Raw genomic sequence first — 23,514 nt, 5'->3', positions numbered from 1 at the left:
AACTCAAAGGAATCGTACCTCTACAAGCGACCTTTTGTGAGATAGCCCCGAAAATTAGGTTGCACGAGATCATGAGTTGTGTCACTCCACTAAGACTATCGTGTTTAACTATTTTGCATAACTATGCTGGCTTTGAGTAACCCACTTCATTGTTTGTGGAGTACTTGACATTGGGTACGTTCGTAAAGTCGAACGACTTAAACGTGTTAGTAACAGATCGTTCTAAAAGTAGTAGTCTTGCTCAGTGCGCATGCTCATGCTTTGAACGAAATTCTAATGAAGTTCACGAAGGGAAGAGTTAGTTCACTTCGTTAAGAAAATGGCGGCCGACGATATCGATGTTTCTAAATCTACTAGAGTGTTTAAACTGTGAATTAAAAGGTGAAATAATAGAAATAACTGTCCACCCAAAGCAATCTAAGAAAAATATTTCGGATAAGGCTGCACTAGCAACATTCATATCTTCGATTTTAGAAACAGCCATGTAGTTATAAATGAATTGTTCGAAAAGTCTAATGAAATAACAAGAATAACATCATCGTTATTCTTGTTTAACTAGTTTGACTTTACCAACGCACCGATTATATAGTTTTAGGGGGGTGTGGGGACTCACCCCCACCTGGGCGCCGAGATACGAGCAATAGCGAGCACTGAAGTGCACAACTACATGCGGAGCCTTGACGCAGAGCATGGAGAATACGCAGTATACTGACCTTTGGAGGCAAATATCTCATGAAGGGTTGCATGTACAGGTGATGTTCCTTTGATTTCTGCTTATACAAGGGGGTCTACAATTCAGGAGGTTGAAAAACCCCTCGTTCAGAGAGCTTGAATCTTACCTTGTTGTATCTGTAACTCAGTACTTTCTGAAGAAAGTCTTTGCTTATAACAGTTTAATTTCTCAATTTATTCTTCATTATTTCCTATAAATGTTCGATTGAATTTAAATCAGTAGAACTGTGATTATCAGAATGCCTATTAACCAAACCACCGCTTGCCCTTCTTTCTTTCCCACTGATGTCACACTGCAGTTCTCTTAGGTCATGCACCTATTTACTGGTAGGATGCAACTCGCACATTGATGAATAAATACAGTACATGCACAATATTGTACCTCTGTCCTGTAACTTCATTCTTTACACGTTATTCGATTTATCCGAATCACATGCAGAATGAATCAGTTNTCTTAGTGTCTGCAGGGAGAAGTTAAAAAAACCATTTATTTAAACAAGACTAAATAAATTAAATGCATTTCTAAATATACATTATTAGTTCTACTTTCCTAGCTGTTATATAAAAAAATCATGCTAAATTTGACCCTCCGAGTTTTTTTTTTTTTTTTTTTGCAAATCTCCATGTTTTGAGGCCTTCTAAACCCCCAAAAAAGGAAAAATCTTTCGTGGTCACTACCCCCCCCCCAAATTAAGCTTTTTGCCATTTGATAATATTTAAAAAGTTATAAGAAAAGGTTTCTTCTTCGGATAGCGAGACTAGTGATAATTACCACGTCTTTCTTAATTATCCGCAATTAACAGAGACAAAGATTAAAACAGTTCACTTTGTTTCACCTATTTAACAACGCATTTCGGATTAGTAATTTTCCAATCCCTTTTCTGGCACACGGCTTCAATGTCTAATGTTGTCTACAACATAATAAACGAAAGCTTAATTCACGTTAATATAGTTGTCTAGAATGACGCATATAGTGCACAATTTGTACACATCCTAATGGTGCAGTTTCTACATATCAGTCTCTTTCATTTACCGGCATGTTTTCTTTGTCTATTTTTGACAGAAAAATGCAATATTTCTTCCATTTCCCACCATTAATAGCTCTTTATTACCTCTTAAAAGGATTTTAACTTCAAAAAATATTGTTATATTGAGGGTTAAGTACAGTAGACCCCTATAACGCGGAGATACGTTCCTCGTTATACGAATTTCGCGTTGTAGGAGTCCTTAAATACGTGAGCCAATCGCAGCCCGACACGTGTGAAGTTTACGGACTACGGCTGTTTGAAACGTTTTCTTCCATAAAATTAATCGATTCTAGACTAATTCGACTCAACATTTCCAAAACACGTATAATTTTTTGGGAATAATCCGTATAAACTATGCTATATACAAAAAATTGTGGGATTACTTACCGAGTGTGCACCGTTCGACGTCGCCATTGCTTAAGCTTGTTTTCGTCGCGGACCAGTGCACCAAACTGCGGCCGCGATTTCTGATGTTATTTTTCTGCGAAAACTTCGTTGAACTTTGGAGACATCATTAATATAAATAATTTTTATGGCCGTTGAATAAGAAATGTTTCTTTCACAAGAAATGTATAAAATTACAGTACTGTATTAGACTTACGGTACCTAATTTAATACTGTACAGACGATAGTAAACAACTTACTCGCCTAAACTCTCCGTAGCGTGGCGCTAGACGGCGGAAAGTATATATATAATTGTAATGAAGTTACAATAAATTAAGTTAATATATAATTATAGTAGCTGACCCGGCAAACGTTGTTTTGCCATATAAATTATTTTTAGGTAATTTCTAGTGTAGACAAAAAATAACTAACTTATTGTAAGTGTGTAAGGATGTGGTATATGCGTGAAATAGGCATGGAGCGCTGTGAACGATGAGGGAATATAAAAATAACAAATGGCAAACATTATTATTTTTAAGTTATTATAATTTATTCCTTAAAATTATATATCATTAATCAATTACGACAGTAACACTAACAAACAATATCAATTTCTTAATGCTATAGCGTGAACAATATTTTTTGTTAGCCCATCTTTAGCTAACACAAACAAACTGGATGGTTTACCCACTCGAGAGCATGCCACGTATAATTGTCCGTGTGAAAAACATGGTGTGCTCAAATCTAAGCCACAAATAGACATCGTTTGGCCTTGGGATTTGTTGATAGTCATTGCAAATGCCAATCTAATCGGAAACTGAATACGTTTGAATTGAATTGGCACATCTGTAGGTATAATAGGAATCCGTGGTATTAATATATTTTCACCTCGGAACTTGCCATTTAAAATGCTGGCTTCGATAACGTTTTTCATTAATTTTTGAATGACTAATCGCGTACCGTTGCACAGCCGTGGCGGGTTCAAATTACGAAGCAAGATAATCGGAGATCCAACCTTCAATTGTAAATTATGCGGTGGCATGCCTGGCAAATGCAGTAAGTTCAAAAACTCTGTGGGAAAATTTACAGCTTCGCTGGCATCGCAAACTGTATCAATAGATTTGTATGATACCATGTTCCCTGGCAACAACTGTTGTATCTTCAGATTTAAATTGTCAACGTCTACATTTTTTGCCGCTAAAATTGCTCTTTCTGCAAGCCACTCATGATTTATGTACTGTGTGTGTATATCGGGAAATATTTGTTCAATGAGAGTATCTTGCGAATCAGCGATTGTGCAGAAATCGGTCGGTAATTTTACGTATCCAGTTTGATCTATAGCAACTTTTCCATCACCGATATTTAAGAGTTGTTTTGAGAATGTTTCAGCGGATGGATCTTGAAGCATTTGAACGCGCATATTTACTTTCAGCTGTAGTTTTTCAACATTACGCCACAATGGAGATGATTTTAAGCAAGCGTTGATCTCATCAGCGTATGTTGAACGTGGAATGACGGGAAGTGTTTGTCTGAAATCTCCTGAAAGGACCAACAGAGTGCCACCAAATAGTTTGTCGTTGTTTTTAATATCTTTCAATGTCCTGTTCAACGCCTCAAGCGAATGTTTGTGTGCCATAGTACATTCATCCCAGATGATAATTTTACACTGTATCAGCACGGTGGCCATGGACGATTGTTTTTTAATGTTGCATACTGCGTCAGGGTTATTTTGAATATTTAGTGGCAGCTTAAATACTGAATGAGCTGTTCTGCCTCCATCCAATAAAGTTGCCGCAATGCCCGATGATGCAACGGCCAATGCGATGCCATTATTTGATCGTATTTCAGCAAGAATTAGCGAAATAAGGAATGTTTTGCCAGTTCCACCCGGTGCATCCAAAAAGAAGAACCCACCTTGTCCTGCTGAAACTGCGAGCATAATGCGGTCATAAATGGTTCTTTGTTCGTCATTCATTATTTAAAAAAAATGTTAAGGGTGAACAACCGTTATCACTTAGGGGTATGAAAAATAGATAGTAGCCGATTCTCAGACCTACTGAATATGCATATAAAATTTGGTAAAAATCGGTAAAGCCGTTTCGGAGGAGTAAGGTAACTAACATTGTGACACGAGAATTTTATATATAAGATTAATATATAATTATATGTACAGTACCTAATTTATATACTGTATAATACTGTACAGACGATAGTAAACTCAATTTACCCGCCTAAACTCTCCGTAGCGTGGCGCTGGACGGCGGAAAGTAGTTCGGCTGCTCGTCCGCGATGACGAGTTGGCGATGACGTTTTACCGCGTTTTACGCGTCCCTTTTAGCATCTTTATACGAATATTGTCGCAATTTTTTTGCCGCGTTATAGGAATCTACGTTATAGGAACTCGCGTTATAGGGGAGGTCTACTGTACTATACTTAACACTTTAAACTCTGATCTTACCTTCTTTATAATAATTAAATAAAATCTAGAAAATAGCTAAATTCGAGATGAACCAATCTAGATTTTTATCACTCATCTAATTCCCTAAATCTGAAATCTAGAGGCAAACAAAACAATGTAGATTTAAACGAGAAAAATAGATTGTAAAATGACAATACTGTTCAACGTGTAGTGTTGACTTCAATGTTTTGACTTGAAATAAAATGGGGCTTCGATAATACCTGTCGTTGCCAACAAGAGCGCTGTATCTAAAGTCACAGCCACTCTAACCATACGTTTCTAAATTCAACGCTTGAACAATCTGACGTCACGTTTAGTAGAAAAACGAAACAATTGGCAACACTTAACCCGCAGATTCATTGTTCAGTTGAAAAGATGTGCATTGTCCAGGAGATACTACAGATTATTTGGACGCCAAAAATTGTTCACAAATAGACGTTATCCAGGATGCACCACGAGGAGGCGAACTAGCTTTACACCCCTTATTTAGCGTATGGCTACACATCTAATTATTAAAAAGAACACAAATCACAGATGTAAATCTAAGTCAAAAACATAGTTTAGAGCACTTTCGGCTACAATCAGGAAGTCATTCAGTTTTTCTGTATAGGATCTTATTGAACAATCTTCCAAAATATGACGTATAGTCTGTCTTTCAGCACCACAATCACACTGTGGGGATGCAACTTTTCGCCATTTAAACAGATTGTCTCTGCATATCCCATGTTTTGTCCGAATTCTATTCAACACACCAAAAATTTCTGGATAATTCAAAACCAGGTGGTCTCTTTGTGATACAAGGGAGTTGTTGACCTTCCATTGGAGAGACATCGGCCCATAGCCTTTTCCAAGATTCAATATGGTTGAAATTGCTGGAATTCAAGGACTTAGCTCTTAAGAGAGGAGAGATGTCTCGATTTAAGTCGATTTACGATGAGGTCATCGATATCCTGATGAATTGGAATTGTGGATTGCACAATATTTTCCTATATTCCATGAGCAGAGCGTCATCCCTTCGTAGTACAGGCGGGGGATATGACTCAAAATAGGAGTAGATTTAATAGTACCTGTTATGATGCAGGGTAATATTTAATTGGGTGTCTAGTTTTTTAATGTGAGCACTGTTTATCCATACGGTCAAAACTAAGGCAAGAGCAGAGATCCGTAAGGTAGACGCTGAAGAGCCCCATGTAGTTCCACATAATTTTTAGAGGATGTTGTTTCCGGTATTGACCTTAGCAGCAGATTCATCAGATGTGTTTTAAACGACAGAGTCCTGTCCAAAGTGACACCAAGTTATTTCGGGTTCTTATTATATTTCAGTAGATTGTTATAGTCCTAAGGTAGATAAATCTTCTGTCAGTGTCTTCTCAGTTATCGCAAGGTCTTTTGTCTCGTGGCAATCACCCAGTAATCTGCATATCCAAATTTCCTTGCATTTTTTTCAGGCAAGTCAGCTATGTAAAGACTAAAAAGTAGTGGTGCCAGGACAGATCCCTGTGGCATGCCATTATTTAGTTTTCTTATCTTACTTCTCGAATTTCCCAGGATAACTTGAAAGGGTCGGTTATTTAACATCTCGTCAATGATCTTAACTATTTTTAAGCAGGGTATCACTCGATGCAACTTATAGATTAAGCTATGCCACCAGACAGTGTCATATGCTGCAGTAAGATCGATGTATAGGCAGATGTTTTTAGTTGTCTTTGGTATCCAGCTTCTATGAAAGTTATAAGGGCTAGTACCTGCCTGGTCTGTACAGCTCCTATTTTGTCGAAAACCAGCCTGCTCTACCGACATGTTTTCAAAAATTGTATTACTTAGTCTGTTGTAAATAAGTCTCTCTAAATGCTTATACATCACACTCAGGAGTGAGAGAGGTCGATAACTCTCTGGTCTATTATTAAGTTTTCCAGGTTTCAAGATAGCTATGGTTTTAACTTGTTTCATCTTCTAAGCAGGGACGACACGACACCTTTCTACTTGACTTTGTAAAATCCAGACTTTGAACAGTGTTCATCCATTTAAGGCTCCTGGTAGCATCTAAGCCATGAAGTAGCTCAAGATCACCAGATTCTTATACAGAGATTCACTTTTTTCACTCCATCCAGGGATGTATATCTTGCGATAGCCTCTAGGTATACATTTCTTGGTTACACTAAACAGTGCTCCGATAAACCTTTTAAAGTTGTTGGGTGTAGGTGGAATCCACCCCAAACATTTGTCAAGATTTTCAAAGAACAACGTCCAGTTAGCCTTAAATCGGGCGATCTGACGTCACGTTTAGTAGAAAACCGAAACGTATGCGTTAAAATCTGGCAACACTTATTAACCCGCAGATTCAAAACAACCAAGATGGACGACGATCGTGTGATGTATTATCGAATGCTATCGATAACTGTATGCTTAATAGGTTTAGTTCTGTCTTTCTATGCCTACCACGTGGAAACTAAGAAGGAAAAAGACAAGAAATATCGAGCTATGTGTGATATCAGCGGACATATGAGTTGTTCTGCTGTATTCAATTCTAGGTCTGTTAACAATTCTAGATTTGTTTAAATTAAGTTCGATTCATGTAGATATTTTCACGAAAATTACCTGTCGATCTATAATTACTTCATTAGAAAAACATTATAAATATACATCTGTAACTTCATGCTACACCTACACACACGTGCAATACACTGTGTACACGTGTTAACGATGCGTGTATAACTCAGCAAATTTTTAAAGTATTGTATATTCAAGAATTTACTGAATCATACATGACTTATTAACACGTAAAAAAGTGTTAATAAGTCATGAATCACGCATGAATCAGTTAAGAGTACAGAGTCAAAAGTAAACTAGCTCTGAATGAGACGTTTGGGACCTTACCGGAGCTGTAGAGCAGTGGTTCTCAACCTTTTTTGTTGATGTACCCTATTAGCCCATTAGTTGTTTCTCAAGTACCCCTTATATTTTTGCATGTAAATTTTATAATTACTGCGTTAGATGTATACAGCCCTTATAACTGAGCACCATAAAAAACTCTAACTAACTAGGCCAAGGTATAAATAAATACATTTCAGCCAGCTATATATAATATACTTATCAAATAATAACACAAGAAGTGTTAATAATTTATAGCAAATTGATTAACATATGCCATTTTATAATGAAAGTTAGATGTACAGTACCCCTTCGATTTATGCTCGTACCCCTAGGGGTACATGCATAAATTGAGAACCACTGCTGTTAGCATACCTACAGGAGCAACCACTGCTGTAGAGCATACCTACAGGAGCAAAAAACTCAAAGGAATCGTACCTCTACAAGCGACCTTTTGTGAGATAGCCCCGAAAATTAGGTTGCACGAGATCATGAGTTGTGTCACTCCACTAAGACTATCGTGTTTAACTATTTTGCATAACTATGCTGGCTTTGAGTAACCCACTTCATTGTTTGTGGAGTACTTGACATTGGGTACGTTCGTAAAGTCGAACGACTTAAACGTGTTAGTAACAGATCGTTCTAAAAGTAGTAGTCTTGCTCAGTGCGCATGCTCATGCTTTGAACGAAATTCTAATGAAGTTCACGAAGGGAAGAGTTAGTTCACTTCGTTAAGAAAATGGCGGCCGACGATATAGATGTTTCTAAATCTACTAGAGTGTTTAAACTGTGAATTAAAAGGTGAAATAATAGAAATAACTGTCCACCCAAAGCAATCTAAGAAAAATATTTCGGATAAGGCTGCACTAGCAACATTCATATCTTCGATTTTAGAAACAGCCATGTAGTTATAAATGAATTGTTCGAAAAGTCTAATGAAATAACAAGAATAACATCATCGTTATTCTTGTTTAACTAGTTTGACTTTACCAACGCACCGATTATATAGTTTTAGGGGGGTGTGGGGACTCACCCCCACCTGGGCGCCGAGATACGAGCAATAGCGAGCACTGAAGTGCACAACTACATGCGGAGCCTTGACGCAGAGCATGGAGAATACGCAGTATACTGACCTTTGGAGGCAAATATCTCATGAAGGGTTGCATGTACAGGTGATGTTCCTTTGATTTCTGCTTATACAAGGGGGTCTACAATTCAGGAGGTTGAAAAACCCCTCGTTCAGAGAGCTTGAATCTTACCTTGTTGTATCTGTAACTCAGTACTTTCTGAAGAAAGTCTTTGCTTATAACAGTTTAATTTCTCAATTTATTCTTCATTATTTCCTATAAATGTTCGATTGAATTTAAATCAGTAGAACTGTGATTATCAGAATGCCTATTAACCAAACCACCGCTTGCCCTTCTTTCTTTCCCACTGATGTCACACTGCAGTTCTCTTAGGTCATGCACCTATTTACTGGTAGGATGCAACTCGCACATTGATGAATAAATACAGTACATGCACAATATTGTACCTCTGTCCTGTAACTTCATTCTTTACACGTTATTCGATTTATCCGAATCACATGCAGAATGAATCAGTTTGAATAATCGGAATTCTACTGTAATTGTTTTGGTATATGGTACAGGAGCCATTGCTTCACGATTTGAACTGTGTTTTGGGTTGTCTTGTTGAAAGACCTGGGAGTTTCACAGACCTAATTTTGTTATGTTTTTATTTAAATTTGTCTTCAATATGTTTAAAATAGCTGAAATGATCCATTTTAGAGTCTGTAAAAGCAAGTTCTTCTATATCTGAAGCTGCCATACGTCACCAAACCATTTGGGATCCTCCACCATACTTTACAGTAGACAAAATGTATCTATTTCTCTCACTAGTTCCAGTTATCACATTTCCAGTGATAGAGAACTGGAAACGTAATAACTTCATACCACTGAACCAAGAGATTCTGAATCTTCCATGTTTTACTGGATGCTGAAGATGTTCGCTGGTATGAAATTTACAGTGTACACTAGATTTTTTGCATGAAGATCAGAATTTGTAGTTCTCTAAATTTTGAATGTTTTTGAGATGCAAATACCACAAAATATTTGCATCTCAAGATATTCTCAAACTTTCCTAATATTCTGAAGGAGCACCTTTGAATCTTTTCTGAAATAACAAGTGCTTTTGATGATTTATTTTACTTATTGCTGGCATTTTTCTTGGTACTCTGACATGAAATTTGTGGGAATTCAGTGTTCTGATAGTAGTTGGACTAACTGGTGATATTTTCGCATTCAAGCACAAGTTTAACAACACTAGTGTTGGGATTCTGTTTAATTTTTTGAACTACAGCAGGAATGTTTACATTCAGTAGCTTCCTAGGTTATCTTGAACAAGTACAGTGGTGCCTCATATAATGTACGCCTTGAATAATGGACACTGCAAACAATGGACTTTCCATTTGGCAATTACGTGAGGCGAACAATGGACTTTCTGTGAACAAGTACGAATGATGTTTCCACTCTTTTGCCGTTGCCAATGACAATCTGCTATTTTTATATCTGAAGTACAGAGCTCCCATTGAATTTCAGCTTGCTCCCTTGTTTATTACGTACATCACCTCAGTGCAGGGTATTTACATTTATTCAAGTATTGTGTAAATCATTGCTTCTAAATAAACAGAAAGGTGATTTCAATTGAAACAAAGCAAGAAATCATCAGAAGGAGTGAAAATTGACAAAAAATTCCTTGTCAAATGGGGAGAGGTTCAGGAGTTTACCAACACTCGTTATCCAAACAGAGCTGAGGCCAAGAGGATCAATGATCTCTACAATGACACCCTTGCCCGTCATTTCCGACAGATGTTGAAAAAGAGAGAGAAACAGACCACCTTGGACATGTTTTTCAAGAAGCCAGCTGCCAAAAAACAAAGGATGGAACAAGAGGAGTTGACCCTGCAAGCTCCGGTAGCCTCTCCTGAATCTGACTTCGATTAAAAAACAATAAAAAGAGACCTGCTGCAATGTGTAAAAAGTCTGTATCTATATGAATGTGTGAAGAAAGTGTTCCTCCATGTCCTCCTCACAACATCTGACTATTTGGCATAATTAATAAGTACTCTATTTTCATTTTTTTTTATGGTGCAGTATGGTTATTTTATGCTGCGGAACGAATTATATGTTTTAACATGTATTTGTATGGAAAAATGTGTTTCGTATAACGGACTTTTCACTTAATGGACGTCCACCTGGAACGGATTAAGTACGTTATATGAGGCATCACTGTATATATTTTAACACTTTCTGTACAAAAATATCTTGTCATAATACCTTGAACTGTTGTAGTACTTTTCATGACAATACTTTCAGTGAAAGATGTTGGCATGTCTGCTGTGGCAATGCTGTGTAAAAGGCACACTGTGCAGTGCAAGAGACCAAGCAAGGGCAGAGCGTGACCAAAAACAATATGGTTATGAGGTACTCACTATTCAGTTAACAGCATAGGCTAGTGGTTGAAGTTGAAGTCGCAATTGACGGATGAAAATGGAGCGACGAACAACTTTGCTGTTCTATAAGCTTGACAAATTCACAAAAGAAAATCATCCAATGCTGAAGCCTTTGCTGAGTTTCTTTCTACATCTTAGTATGCTCAAGCAGGCTCTTGTTCCTTCTTCATGACAGTGCCAGACCTCATATAGTCGTGCAGCAGATTTTGGTTAAAAAGGGGATTCGTCATTTGCACAGTATCCATATTCACCTGATATGGCTCCATAAATGTTTCCATGACTGAAAATCACTCTAAAAGGCAAGAGATTTGCCAACATTTGACACAATGTATGAGTGAATTGGATGGTATCTCTAAAGAGGACTTTGTCTGCAGTTTTCAAGACTTTTATACTTGTTTTAAAAAGTGTATTTGCCACGAACTGGGACTACTTTGCAGGACAATAAGGTATATTTGCTGAACTAATCAATGTCTTCCTATTCTGAACTTGTTCACTGTAGTTTATTGTCAGAGGTTGTACATTATGCTAACTGTAATGGTTGTATTTTATGACTATTTTTAATGAAAATATCACTCTTTGAACAATGCAATTTTTAAATTAAATCAGCTAGCGAGTGCACACTGTACAGTCATTAATGATTTGTAAGTTTGTCTTTAATCATAAATACACAAGCAATTCATTTGCATACTGCAGTATATAGTTTTTAGTGATGGGGATTTTTTAGTAAATTGATTTATACAATTATATAGAATGAAAATGTATGGTATAATTGGTCTGTTTGATTTTTATGGAGGTTTTGAATTTTATCATTGATCAATCTTATTTCTATACTCTAGAATGAAAGAGAAAAATTCATGTTACTGCAAGACTATGCTAGCAATAGCAAAAAATAAAAAAGACAATCCATAATCTGATGTCAAAAGTCATAGAATTCTTTTGTTCACTGTCTTGCCGATGTCCATTTTTGTTCATTAAGTACCACATCGTTAGCCTATCATATTTGAATTTCAAATGAAATATGATTGGTTGGTCTATTGTGTGAGCAAAATGTACGTAGTTGATGACCATTGTTGTACCTATCAGACTCGACAGTCCCTAAAATTTTATGCTCGTCAGTGGCTGAGTGGATAAAACTACTGAACTTTATTTGGTCATGGGTTTGTGCTAAAATAAGCATCGTATGTTTATTTTAGTCTAAAGATGCTAAAATGAAATTTTGATCGAAACCGATAAGTTGAAGGAAATTATGTAGCTCTCTAAACATCCTTCCAATTTCTAATTTAAAGCCATAGAACTCTTATTGGGTTATTTGTGGTGGGAGCTTTTCTCACTTTTAGAAAGATCAAATTGCATGAAAGTCATGAATTGTAAACATGTGCGTGGACCCGATGATTTTGGAAAAGTGGCAAACCTAAAACTTTTTAATATTGTTGACTATGAGTTTCACAATCTTCATTTTGTCTTCATTGGACAGCATTATTTTCTTTTGGGAGAATTATTTTGTTCTGTTTCCATAATTTTAAAAACATGACAACTAGTCCTTCCATTATGGATTTCAATAATTGATAAACATTGCTCTGAGACAGCTTTCCTTTAAGCCAATGGCTTTTGCTTAGAACCTAACTAAAAGATTCAAGATCGACACAAGCGACATTGGCCGTTAAATTTAACGAATATACATAGAAGCCTGAGGAAGAGCCCAGAAGGGGTGTCAAAAATGTTCGCAATAATAGAACATAAACGCTCCAGTTATTTGGTGTAAGTAAGTTGATTTTAAACTCCAAATTTTAAATAATTGCTTTAAATGTTAAGGTAAAAATTTAATTTTTGGTACAGAGCTTTCTTTATTTTTATATTCTGAATATAGGTTTAACAGTAAAAAAAAATCCTGAGGCAAAGGAAATGGTAGTTTTGGTACTTCAAATCATGGACTTACACCACTTTGGAAAAAAATTGTAGCATTTAAATGGATAATGTAATAAAAACAACAAATAAGTGGTCAAAAACTTTTAATATATAAAAACAAAAGAGAATATAGAAAATATGATGCAAAACAAAAATGAAAATCACACAAACCTTGTTCATATGACTGAAGATAATAAAAAACTGTGTTTAAAAAACTATACTGATTTTAGAAGAAAGAAAAAAGTTAATAATTACATAAAATTAATAAAAATCATATTGTAATTGTTCTGTCACAGTACCTATTTAGAATCAATCACTTTCTAAACAAGAAAACCCTTGTTGTAAAATGTCATTGCATCATGCCCATCACTTATTCCCAGTTTATTTAAAAGTTTCTTCACATCATCTATATTTTCCAGCTTAACTTTATTCTCCAATGGTAACAAATCAACTAATAGATATGACCATTTTTTAACTCATTTTAAGATTGTATGTTTGCACATCCCCAATCTATCAGAATAGTACTGTTTGCAACAAATATATTTAGAGTTTATTCTGATTACTTTTATTTCATATACTTTAAAATCCATTTTTGACTTAATGTGTGAATCAATTGCAAGTTTCCAATTACCAAGTTGCCAGTCTTTACCAAGAACATCTATATGTCCTGTATGCTTAAAAATTTTATTGTAGTCTTATGGTAAAAGAAGCAGTTCAGTTTTTCTTAACATTTTTTCCACCCTTCCAAAGGCATTATATATGGGTGATCCTGCACTGGATTTGTAATCTGAAAAATTACACTATATATAACTGAAAGTTTACTTAATATTACTAATAATGTGTAATTTTTGTTTTGTGCACTGCATCCATCACAGAACAAATAAATTTTCTTGATTTTTGGATTTTTCTTATGAAAATTTCTACAAAATAAGGACGTGGCCTCTTTCTAGTATATCGTCTAAATACTTTTTGAACTTCTTCAGAGAATGCGGTCATTATTAAAGAAAAATTAAGAAAACAAACACAATAGCACTTGCACTTCAGAAAGCAGTCATTACTGTAAAGTAGCCATGTGACTAATATACACTTTGTAATGGGCTGTTATGGAAATGCGATAAGTTTGGAAATAAAAATAAAATGAGAAACGTCACATTTAAAAAGAAAACCAACTTTTTGATAGATTTTTCACCAGAAAAAAAAAACATCTGTATCAGAAAATAAATATTTAGTACTATAGAGCAGCGGTCCCCAACCTTTTTATCGCCGCGGACCGGTCAAAGTTTGATAATTTTACCGCGGCCCACTGAGGGGGGATGTTGATCGTTTATATTTTAGATTGACTTAATTTAATAATTTTAATTTAATTGTATTTAAACATGCCTTCAAAATAAAATACAGTTACACCAAAAAATTAATATAATGTGATTTAACATTTTAATTCACTAGAACGCTAAATCAATGAGAACCCTGAGCTTGTTTCATTGCAAGGAGACGGTTCCCTCTAGGGGTAATAGGAGACAATGACACCCGAAGTGTGTTTCTTACGTCCAGTTTATTCTGTTGTTCCGTCGTCCATTAAAAGTCGCACAAACCCGAGGAAATACACCATAGTAAATAAAATGGAAATAATTTAATGTTCCTTGGGCGGCCCGGTACCGTTTGATCCACGGACCGGTACCGGTCCGCGGCCCAGGGGTTGGGGACCACTGCTATAGAGAAGCATATTATCAATGTTTTGGTGCTATGAACTAAAAAAAAAAAAAATAAAAAATGGAGATAAGTCACTGGAAATAAGCTCTTCAATTATAAATTATTTAAATTTCTCTGACTGATTTCTATTGATTTAGAAGAAATTTGAAGAATTATACATATAGTTTAAGAAATCCTTTATTTAATATATAGTCTTCTGCTAACTTAGACTAATCTGGGATGAAAGTCATCCCAGTTAGTGGGGTGATTTTTCTGATAGTGTGAAAAATAACAACATGCATGGGGTAATTTATTATGGTCAGTTTTACTGAGCTGAAATTATACTACTTAGTTTGTCATTACAGGAAACAAACTCAAAACGGTACAGATACAGTTCTGAATGAGTCAATTGGGATCTTATCAGAGCCATAGACCATACCCTTAGGAGTAAAAAAGCCAATGAAACAGATGCTCTACTTGTGATCCTTTGCAAGATATAGCCCATAAAATCAGCCTACGGTAGGCTTAACAGTGCATGCAGCATGATGCCGATTGCATCCCAGAAGTAGTTGGAGAGCCGATTTTTAGCATTGTTTTGAAAAATTGTTCCAGATCTTTCCACTTTTAAATTTTACCCCATTTCAAAGGTCTTCAAACTTCCAGGTAGAATTTTTTTAGGGCTACATCTTGCAAAGGATTGCATGTAGACTATCTGTTCCTTTTGATGTTTTTCCTCCTATGGATACAGTGTACACCTCTGATAAGATCCCAACCATCTCATTTGGAGCTGAATTTATGCCAATATGTGGTCTTTAGTAATTTTTTGACTACAGTAATATAATGCATGGTATTGCAAAGATGTCCTGATATTGAAAACACTCTTTAATTAATTATAATTAAAATCAAGAAATTTTAAATTGCTGTTTCGGAAAAGTTTGAGTTATGCAAAGTTTGAATTCGTGGAGGTTTATTATAATTTGTTTTTGTTGCTTATTAATATATTCAAAATTCTGATCTGAATTAACACAATAGAAATTATACTGTTAAAAAAGTATCTAGATTTAGAAATTTCATATTGTGTTGCCAGTGTTTAAAATTTTTAACTGTATTTCTTGTAAAACTCCATATTTTTGTAGCATTTGTACTGTTAACATATTGCCAAATGTTAAAAATTTTATATTAATTCAATTGTTTAAATATTAAATCATAAAAGTGAAGATTGTTAACTCAATTTAATGCTGTATAATATAGAATATTGAAAATAATTCTGGCAGTAAAGACCACAATTGGATTCTAATCATTTTGTTCTCACGCCATTGATTTTTTATTACTATTTCTATTGTTATTAAGCTGTACATTTTACTTCCACATGTTCATAAATGGTAAAGTCTATCCTTCTCATTAAAAATAGCAAATATAATTATCTATGTATGAAATAGAATTCAAACTTGTAATGTGATAAATGAAGAATGTTGTCTTGGATGAATACTCACTAGTTTAGCAAATGTTCGAATGTACAGTAGTCGTATATAAAATCAATAAATTACTGTAATGATATGGATTGATCTTTTGTTTTATAGAGTTTTATTTTATTGATACGTGTAAAATAATTTTTTTCAAATTGATTACAAAAATTTAGTGCTTGTCATCTGTAACATGCATTTTTTAAAAATGTGTGTTGTGTTAAAGGACAGATTTCAAGTATTGTTGAAAAATAGGATTATGAAATTGTTTTACTTTACTTATTATATGTAAAATAATCAAGCTTCATTCTTTATTAGTCAAATGAAGATTGAACTACAAATTGGTAGTACAGATGCTTCCCAATTTATGAACATTTACTATAATGTCATAGTGAATGTACTCGATGTATCCTTTAACTGTACATGGTAACTGTCTAACATGTTATGGTAAGATTTTTGATGATAAAAAGAAACTAATTTTACAATATTTCAGTATTTTAAAAAGCCTTCCAGTTGTTTCATTATTAAATTATTTTCCATCTATTTCATCTGCATCCACAGCCATTCAAGCAGAAAACTAAGTACAAAACTATTAATTGGTTAAAAACTTATTAACAGTAAATTCAATAATGCTGTATCTTTTAATTTTGTTATTTCTTTCAGTTTTCTTAAGCAATTAAGTAAATTTATTTAACATAACAAACAAAAATTGTAACAAAAAACTGCTAAAAATGGATCTTGTATGTAAATTGAGAAATGCTTGTATAAATTTGTATAATGAAATTACTTTGAACAGAAATGTAGAAAAATCATAGAAAAACCACGAGCCACATACTTCTAATTATAAAAATATTCAAAATAATGTCTATTATTCAATTTTTTTTTTGTGTCTTTATTAATTGACAAGGTGATTCAAGAAGACCTTTGAAAGCATACAGAATTTTTAATTGGAAGACTTACAGAATTGATTGAGGCATTAATTCATAGCAATGTGTGTCAAGTTTATCTCAAACAGTTATTTTGATCCAATCTGAACATCATTGTGATATAGCAGATGTCCCACTGCAATTCATTTTCTTGCCAAACTGAAAGTGACATATCTGTTGTCACTTTGGTAATTCAAGTTTTGAGCTTAGATTTGCAGACAAGGGTGGAATAAACACTAGATCTTTAATGTTTGGTGCTGTCACAAAAGAAAAATTCTGAGGAACGAGGTGGTACACTATCAGTCCTGCTTAACAAATCCATTGACCTGGGAAATGTTTATTGAAATAATCCCAGACATCTGTATGGTAATGGAATGATTCACTGTGTTGCTGATGCATGTGTTCCAATGTCATCATCATTTAACTGGAATGAGAACATTTTCCAGCATATCCAAATACACGATACCATTGATGGTTCTTTCATGGAAAAAGAAGAGATTGCACATTTTAACTTTGCTAAGAACATAAAACACATGCACTTGTCTGCTTCACATCTCAGAGATGAAATATTGACTTCTTACTGAAGATAATGTTGTCTGGGAATGTCTTGTCTTTCTCAATGCAATGTAACATTTCTGCGCTGCATGAGGTACAATTGATGCATTTGTTATAAATTAATGCCTCAACCTATTCTGTATGTTTTCTATTCTATGTGCTTTAAAAGTTGTTAAGTCCTTTTTTAATCAACCCATAATTAGGAACTCAAACTGGGTATACAAAAATAGACACACTACATAGAATCAATACCAAACAAGAAAATACAAAACTACATGAAAGCAAATGTTTTCATCCACATTGAATAGTCATCATCGTTAGCCTGATGATGCTGGATATTTGTTATACCGTGTTTCCCCGAAAATAAGACAGTGTCTTATATTAATTTTTGCTCTGAAAAATGCACTAGGTCTTATTTTCAGGGAATGTCTTATTTTTTCCAGGAAGAAGAATTCACATTTATTATTGAACAAAAAAATTCCCAAGTCGAACTTAGACGAGAGTGACGTATATCCGGTGTGTCGAACTGTCACCTTTTTATAGCGTCAACATTGGACTCAATGAACAATTAGTGCTTACTGAACTAAATACACTCAAACAAACCTTTACATATGCAGCCGTAACTTTTTAACTTTAAAGGCGTCACGTACACGCAACAGAAGGGCGTCGCCATGGGAAGCCCAATGGCGGGTACATTATGTGAGATGGTGTTAAGAACGCTAGAGAATGCCATTGTGCCCAGTTACGAAACGCAAATCCTACTATATGCAAGGTACGTCGATGACGTGGTTATTTTATGGAGTGTCAAACCCAACTTACAGCAATTCATAAAGAACGTTAATGACAACAAGTTCGGCCTCGAAATTGAACTAGAGCAAGAAAGTAATACATGCATACACTTTCTGGATTTATATATACAAATTGACAGCAAAGGGAATTTTCTCACTAAAGTCTATAGAAAGCCTACGTACAACCCGATATTTATCCCATGGAATTCACACGACCCGCCTAAGTATAAGCTAGCAGCATTCCGGGCGCTCATCGCGCGAGCTTATTCGCACTGCAGCAGTACCCAGGACAGAAACGAAGAGCTCGGTTATATCAATAAATTAGCTAAGAGACACGGGATTAATACTAAAGCTATAAAAAGCCTATGTAAGACACGTAGCAAGATGAAAAGTCTACAAAATAAAGAAGAGTTCACAACGATGGAGTACAAGGCCTCGCTAAGCAACGTATATAGGCGAATAGGAGCTGCTACAAAGAAAAGAATAGTATACAAAAGGAGTCCCACTATTTATCAGTTGCTAAGGGCAGACAAAGATGCTGTGGACAAGAACACTATTCCAGGAGTCTACAGAATCCCAGTTACAGACACATGGAGGCAGAATATGATGTTCTATATCGGGGCTACCGGAAGATCCATCAAACAAAGGCTGTTAGAGCATCAGAGAAATATAAGAAAAGAGCAGCCGTGCACAGCGCTGGCGACGTACGTCTTAGCCGACCCACAAGAGGTCAAAGCGGAGTGGGACCAAGCTAAATTGATACAAATAGTACGCAACAAAAAGCACCTCAGATACGCTGAAGCCTGGCATATCTGCAAAACATGCCAAAATGGTTTAGCTATCAACTTCCGGGATGCAAGCAAAATATTGGCAGCATGGCGAACATGCATAATATAAAAGTCAAGAAAGTTAGCATAGCGGCAACTCTCTTAACTCTTGTTTCTATGTGCACTTTATTGTATTTTAATGTATTTATGGGCATTATTTTAACACTTTATTGTGTTTTAATATATTTACTGGTATTATTTTAACTATTTATAGCCAATATGTAGAGATGGCGCTTATACGATAGAATATCTTTTTAAAAACGTTTCAAAAATAACGCTTGTATTGGTAACGCAAATTTTTAATTTGAAGTTCGATTTTTCAGTTTTTCTTGATAAAGGCCATTGAATATGGTCGAAAACATTTGAATTTATCTATTAAATTACGGCTGCATATGTAAAAGTTTGTTTGAGTGTATTTAGTTAAGAAATGCAGTCTCTGACGAGTTATAATTGGGCTTACTAAACCATAGCACTATGCAAATGTCATGTGGCGTGATTCCCGGCCGACCAATTAGCCATCACCAGCTGTAACGTTATGCAAATCTGTGATTCCCAAGCCATAGTCTTATGCAAATCATGCCATGTGGCATAATTGTCTGCTGACCAATCAGTGGCTGTACTTTCAAAAAGCCAATGGCCACTTTCAACCATCTGTCGATGACTGTTATGACTAAAAAAAAAACTTTGCTAGGTCTTACTTTCAGGTGGAGGTCTTATATTTTGCAATTCAGCAAAATCTGTGCTAGGTCTTATTTTCTGCGGATGTCTTATTTTCGGGGAAACACGGTATTGTAGTGCTGAAATAATATATTTTACAGTTAAATACTGTATTTATTCTAATAAGCAGCACAACTGCAAGATGAAAATAGTTACAGACAGCACCCTCTAATAGTAAGTGTGTTGTCTATAGGAGGAAGATAATATATTTTACACTATAAAATTGTAGTCTGTTTGGTATTGTCACTCATACTGTACATTGAAATAAAGTGTAAACGTGTCAAGTGTTATATTGTTGTCTGAATAATAACAAAGTAAAAAAATTACCAAGTTTATTCCTTTAATAGTTGCTCTTGAATAGTGGTTGCAGCCAATTTTCAAATAAATAATAATAGTTGCGTAGTGGCTCTCTAATAGTAAGTATTCTTGCAGTTGCAAGCTGAAAAAGGTTATACATAACAGCTGTTTATTATAATAAATACAGTATATTAGTTTGAAAAGAATAAAATTATTTCATATTCTAATAAATAAATTGCATAATTCAATTTGTAAACAAAGTACTTGCTTTTATAAAATTTAGGAAACTGCTATTTAAGTCGTCATCTGGGAGCATTTTCCAGCCTGAAAAATGAATAAATTACACGTTAATAAAGTTTAAAATTTTAATTTAATTTAATAAATTTTAAGATATTTTTTAAAGTTTTGTATTATAATTTTCTTGTAATTAAATTTATCCTTGCAGATATGGTAAAGGATTCGGCATTTTGGGTAGCCTTTTCGGTGAGAAGTCTATTCTTAATCAACCAAACAGTATTTATGGAATTATATTTTATACTCTTCAATTGATTCTAGGTAAGTAATGCTTTAAATAATATATGATTAAATTTCAAGCAATTATGACGAATGCAGCATTTAGCATTTGTCATTCATCGCATGGTGTAAGAATTAAGTTTTAATGTTTAATAATTTTATTTAGAAGAGTATCAAAAGAAAAGAAAAATGGCATAGTCGTTGCATTTGTATACTTTTAATTAGAAAACAATAAATCAGAAACTTATATTTTCTTTACAATTAATAATAATAATACTAATAATGTATACCAACCCAATTGAATTATTAATACCAGATTTTTCATTGGGCTGTAACCAGGTTAATGATTAGATATAAAGCATCTAATGACTTTATCATTAGATGATGGCCTGACTGCCTACTTACAGTCAAATTGCTTTATATCTAATCTTTAAACTAGCTCTGTTATGACCCAATGAATAATCCTACAGTTCATTTTGCATTAGTATTATGGATTTTATAAACAAAATGTAATTCTTATATTTATTGTCTGATGTCAACTGTTTTAATATAAATTTAAATACTGAATAGACACCCATGATTGCTGTAAATAATCGGGCTTTAATTTGGAAATATTAATTATGAATTACAAATAAATTTGGCACTAGAGGGAGGTGTTAGACACCATCTCATATTAAATTTAATAATTATAATATTTAATTAATTAATTTAAAATAAACTGGAAGAAAAGAAATGGCCCGAAGCGGGACTCGAACCCGCAACTCCCACTTACCATGCGGATGCGTTGCCAGTTATGCAGTTATTATAATTGTTAAATTTAATATGAGATGACGCTTAACACCCCCCTCTAGTGCCAAATGTATTCGTAATTCATAATTAATATTTCCAAATTATAGCCCGATTATTTATGGCAATCGTAGGTGTCTATTTGCTAAGCATTGGGTTTCAGTAGATGTTTATTAGGGTTTCTGAAACGGGATTCCGGGATCCCGGTTGTTTTTTTAACCCGGGAAATATCCCGGGAAATTTTTCTTATCCCGGGAAATCCCGCAAATTTCTTAAAAATTCACTTTTTTTCTTATTTTGTGTTAAGGTTGAGGAGTTTTGCAAATAGAAAGCATAATTAACTCATTCACTGCCAGAATACATTTGTATTTATTAATTTTAAACCTACCTATTAGTTTTTTTAAATTTTTGCTCGTTATAGCATGTCACAAATGGTCAATAATCAATATATAGCTTATTTGTGGCATGACTATAAAAATTCTTTACTTGTCGGAACCTGTAATATCTGGAATAATTGTGCTTACGCTGTCTTGAGTTTTAACCATGCCCAGTAGCTTCAATAAATGCCTGACGCCAGATTGTGCAAATTGGGCAAGGATACAAACGAGTACAAAGTCTGCAAGTATGAAGTTTTTCTTCATAAACCTGATTATTAAAGCCAAATGAATTGCCGAATTATCGAGCTCTAAGCTTGATGCCGCTATTAAAGCAGCCAAGGTAGACAAATCAAGAATACTAGAGAGCGAAAGAAGTACTACAATCTCGAAAACGAACTCGAAAGCTTCCAGGCTACAGGTGAAAAAACACATAATATCTGTCTTCTCTTAAATGCATTAAACACTATTCCAATCACATCAATTGAATCGGAAAGGGCATTCTCGGTGGCAAGACTTTTCATTACTAAAATAAGAATTAGAGTGAGTTATCGGAGTATTGACCATCTTTGCTTTTTAAAATCTTATAAAAGTTTGCAATATTTTGTATTATATTTTATTTAAAAAACGAAAATTACCTTCTAAATTAGAAGTTCATTTTTTTAATTTTTAACTCAATTCAGAACATTTTTTTTGTTGTTGTTGTATGCAGTTTCCAGCAAACTTTAATTAATTTTTTTCTATTTGTGAAAATTTCTACGTTATTTAAAGGTAATTTTTATTATAGGCCTATAGACCTAACACAGCATTATTAATATGATTTTGGAGGTTACAAAACTTTAAAATTACTTTAAAAAATGGAAAATAATTATATCATTTGATTTCAAGATATTTTGTATACCTTAAAAATAATTAATTCTATCCCGGGATTTCCCGGGATCCCGGGAAACAGTTCACTTTTATCCCAGGATCCTGGGACAAGCAAAATACCGGGAAATGAGAAACCCTAATGTTTATATCTTTAAATACAGTCAGTCAGTTTTTATTTAAAGTGCATACACACATATCTGGCCCCGCTAGGTGCATTACCAGATAAGTATACATAGGAATTATTTACGTATTAACAGTACAAATCAATAGCACACAAAACATTATAGTCAATTGAAGTAATACAAAGCAAAATAATATAAATACAGTTTTACATAACACAATAAACAGTAGCATAATAACATACAGCATTTACAATAAGATATACAGTAGACTATTCAAGTATAATATCTTATAGTATACATATTAATAAGAAATTAAACATATTGATAGATCAAATGTTAACAATTATTTATGGTTATTTCCAGTTACGATAACAAATATTAAAATAATATAAATGCCCAAAATAACAAGGTAAATGTGATAATTAACAATAATGTGTGAGGATAGTTAAATGCTGTATACATCACATAAGTATGTACTATGCTGTATGTACTATGCTGTAGGTACTATATGTATTGCATATAACAAAATAAATATATATTATTTACAATAAAATATATGTATTTTACGTGAAGATATTTATTGACTATTATTAACAAATATTTATAATCTAATAATTTAAGATACTAAACAAACTTAAAATGAAAAAGTAACACAATGTAAAATAATAAAATGAAGTTAAGGAAAATAAGATGCTCAG

The 23,514-nt window shown here is 34.1% G+C and overlaps 2 protein-coding genes across 2 annotated transcripts in view; one reads left to right on the top strand and one right to left on the bottom strand.

The window, feature by feature from the left end:
- Positions 1-2,497: 2,497 nt before the first annotated feature.
- LOC111628991 (ATP-dependent DNA helicase PIF1-like) lies at positions 2,498-4,295 on the bottom strand. Its single transcript, XM_023372856.1, has one exon. The coding sequence runs from the start codon at positions 4,117-4,119 to the stop codon at positions 2,752-2,754; it is 1,368 nt and encodes a 455-aa protein (XP_023228624.1). The 5' UTR covers positions 4,120-4,295; the 3' UTR covers positions 2,498-2,751.
- Positions 4,296-6,923: 2,628 nt separating this feature from the next.
- LOC111629235 (vitamin K epoxide reductase complex subunit 1-like protein 1) overlaps positions 6,924-23,514 on the top strand; it is a 47,945-nt gene continuing 31,354 nt past the window's right edge. The window contains exons 1-2 of the mRNA XM_023373116.1: positions 6,924-7,133; positions 20,597-20,706. Of these exons, the coding sequence (XP_023228884.1) occupies positions 6,958-7,133; positions 20,597-20,706 (286 nt within the window). The 5' untranslated portion in view covers positions 6,924-6,957. The remainder of the gene's footprint in view (positions 7,134-20,596; positions 20,707-23,514) is intronic.

This window comes from Centruroides sculpturatus, unplaced genomic scaffold (genome assembly GCF_000671375.1).
Source record: "Centruroides sculpturatus isolate CEXI.00-Female unplaced genomic scaffold, Cexi_2.0 scaffold51, whole genome shotgun sequence".
NCBI lineage: Eukaryota > Metazoa > Arthropoda > Arachnida > Scorpiones > Buthidae > Centruroides > Centruroides sculpturatus.
Note: the sequence above shows the minus strand (reverse complement) of the source record. Positions and strands in the feature narration are given on the sequence as shown.

What these genes read in the sequence shown, in the direction of transcription:
- LOC111628991 (XM_023372856.1), bottom strand. Translation starts at nt 4,119, where the DNA reads ATGAATGACGAACAAAGAACCATTTATGACCGCATTATGCTCGCAGTT.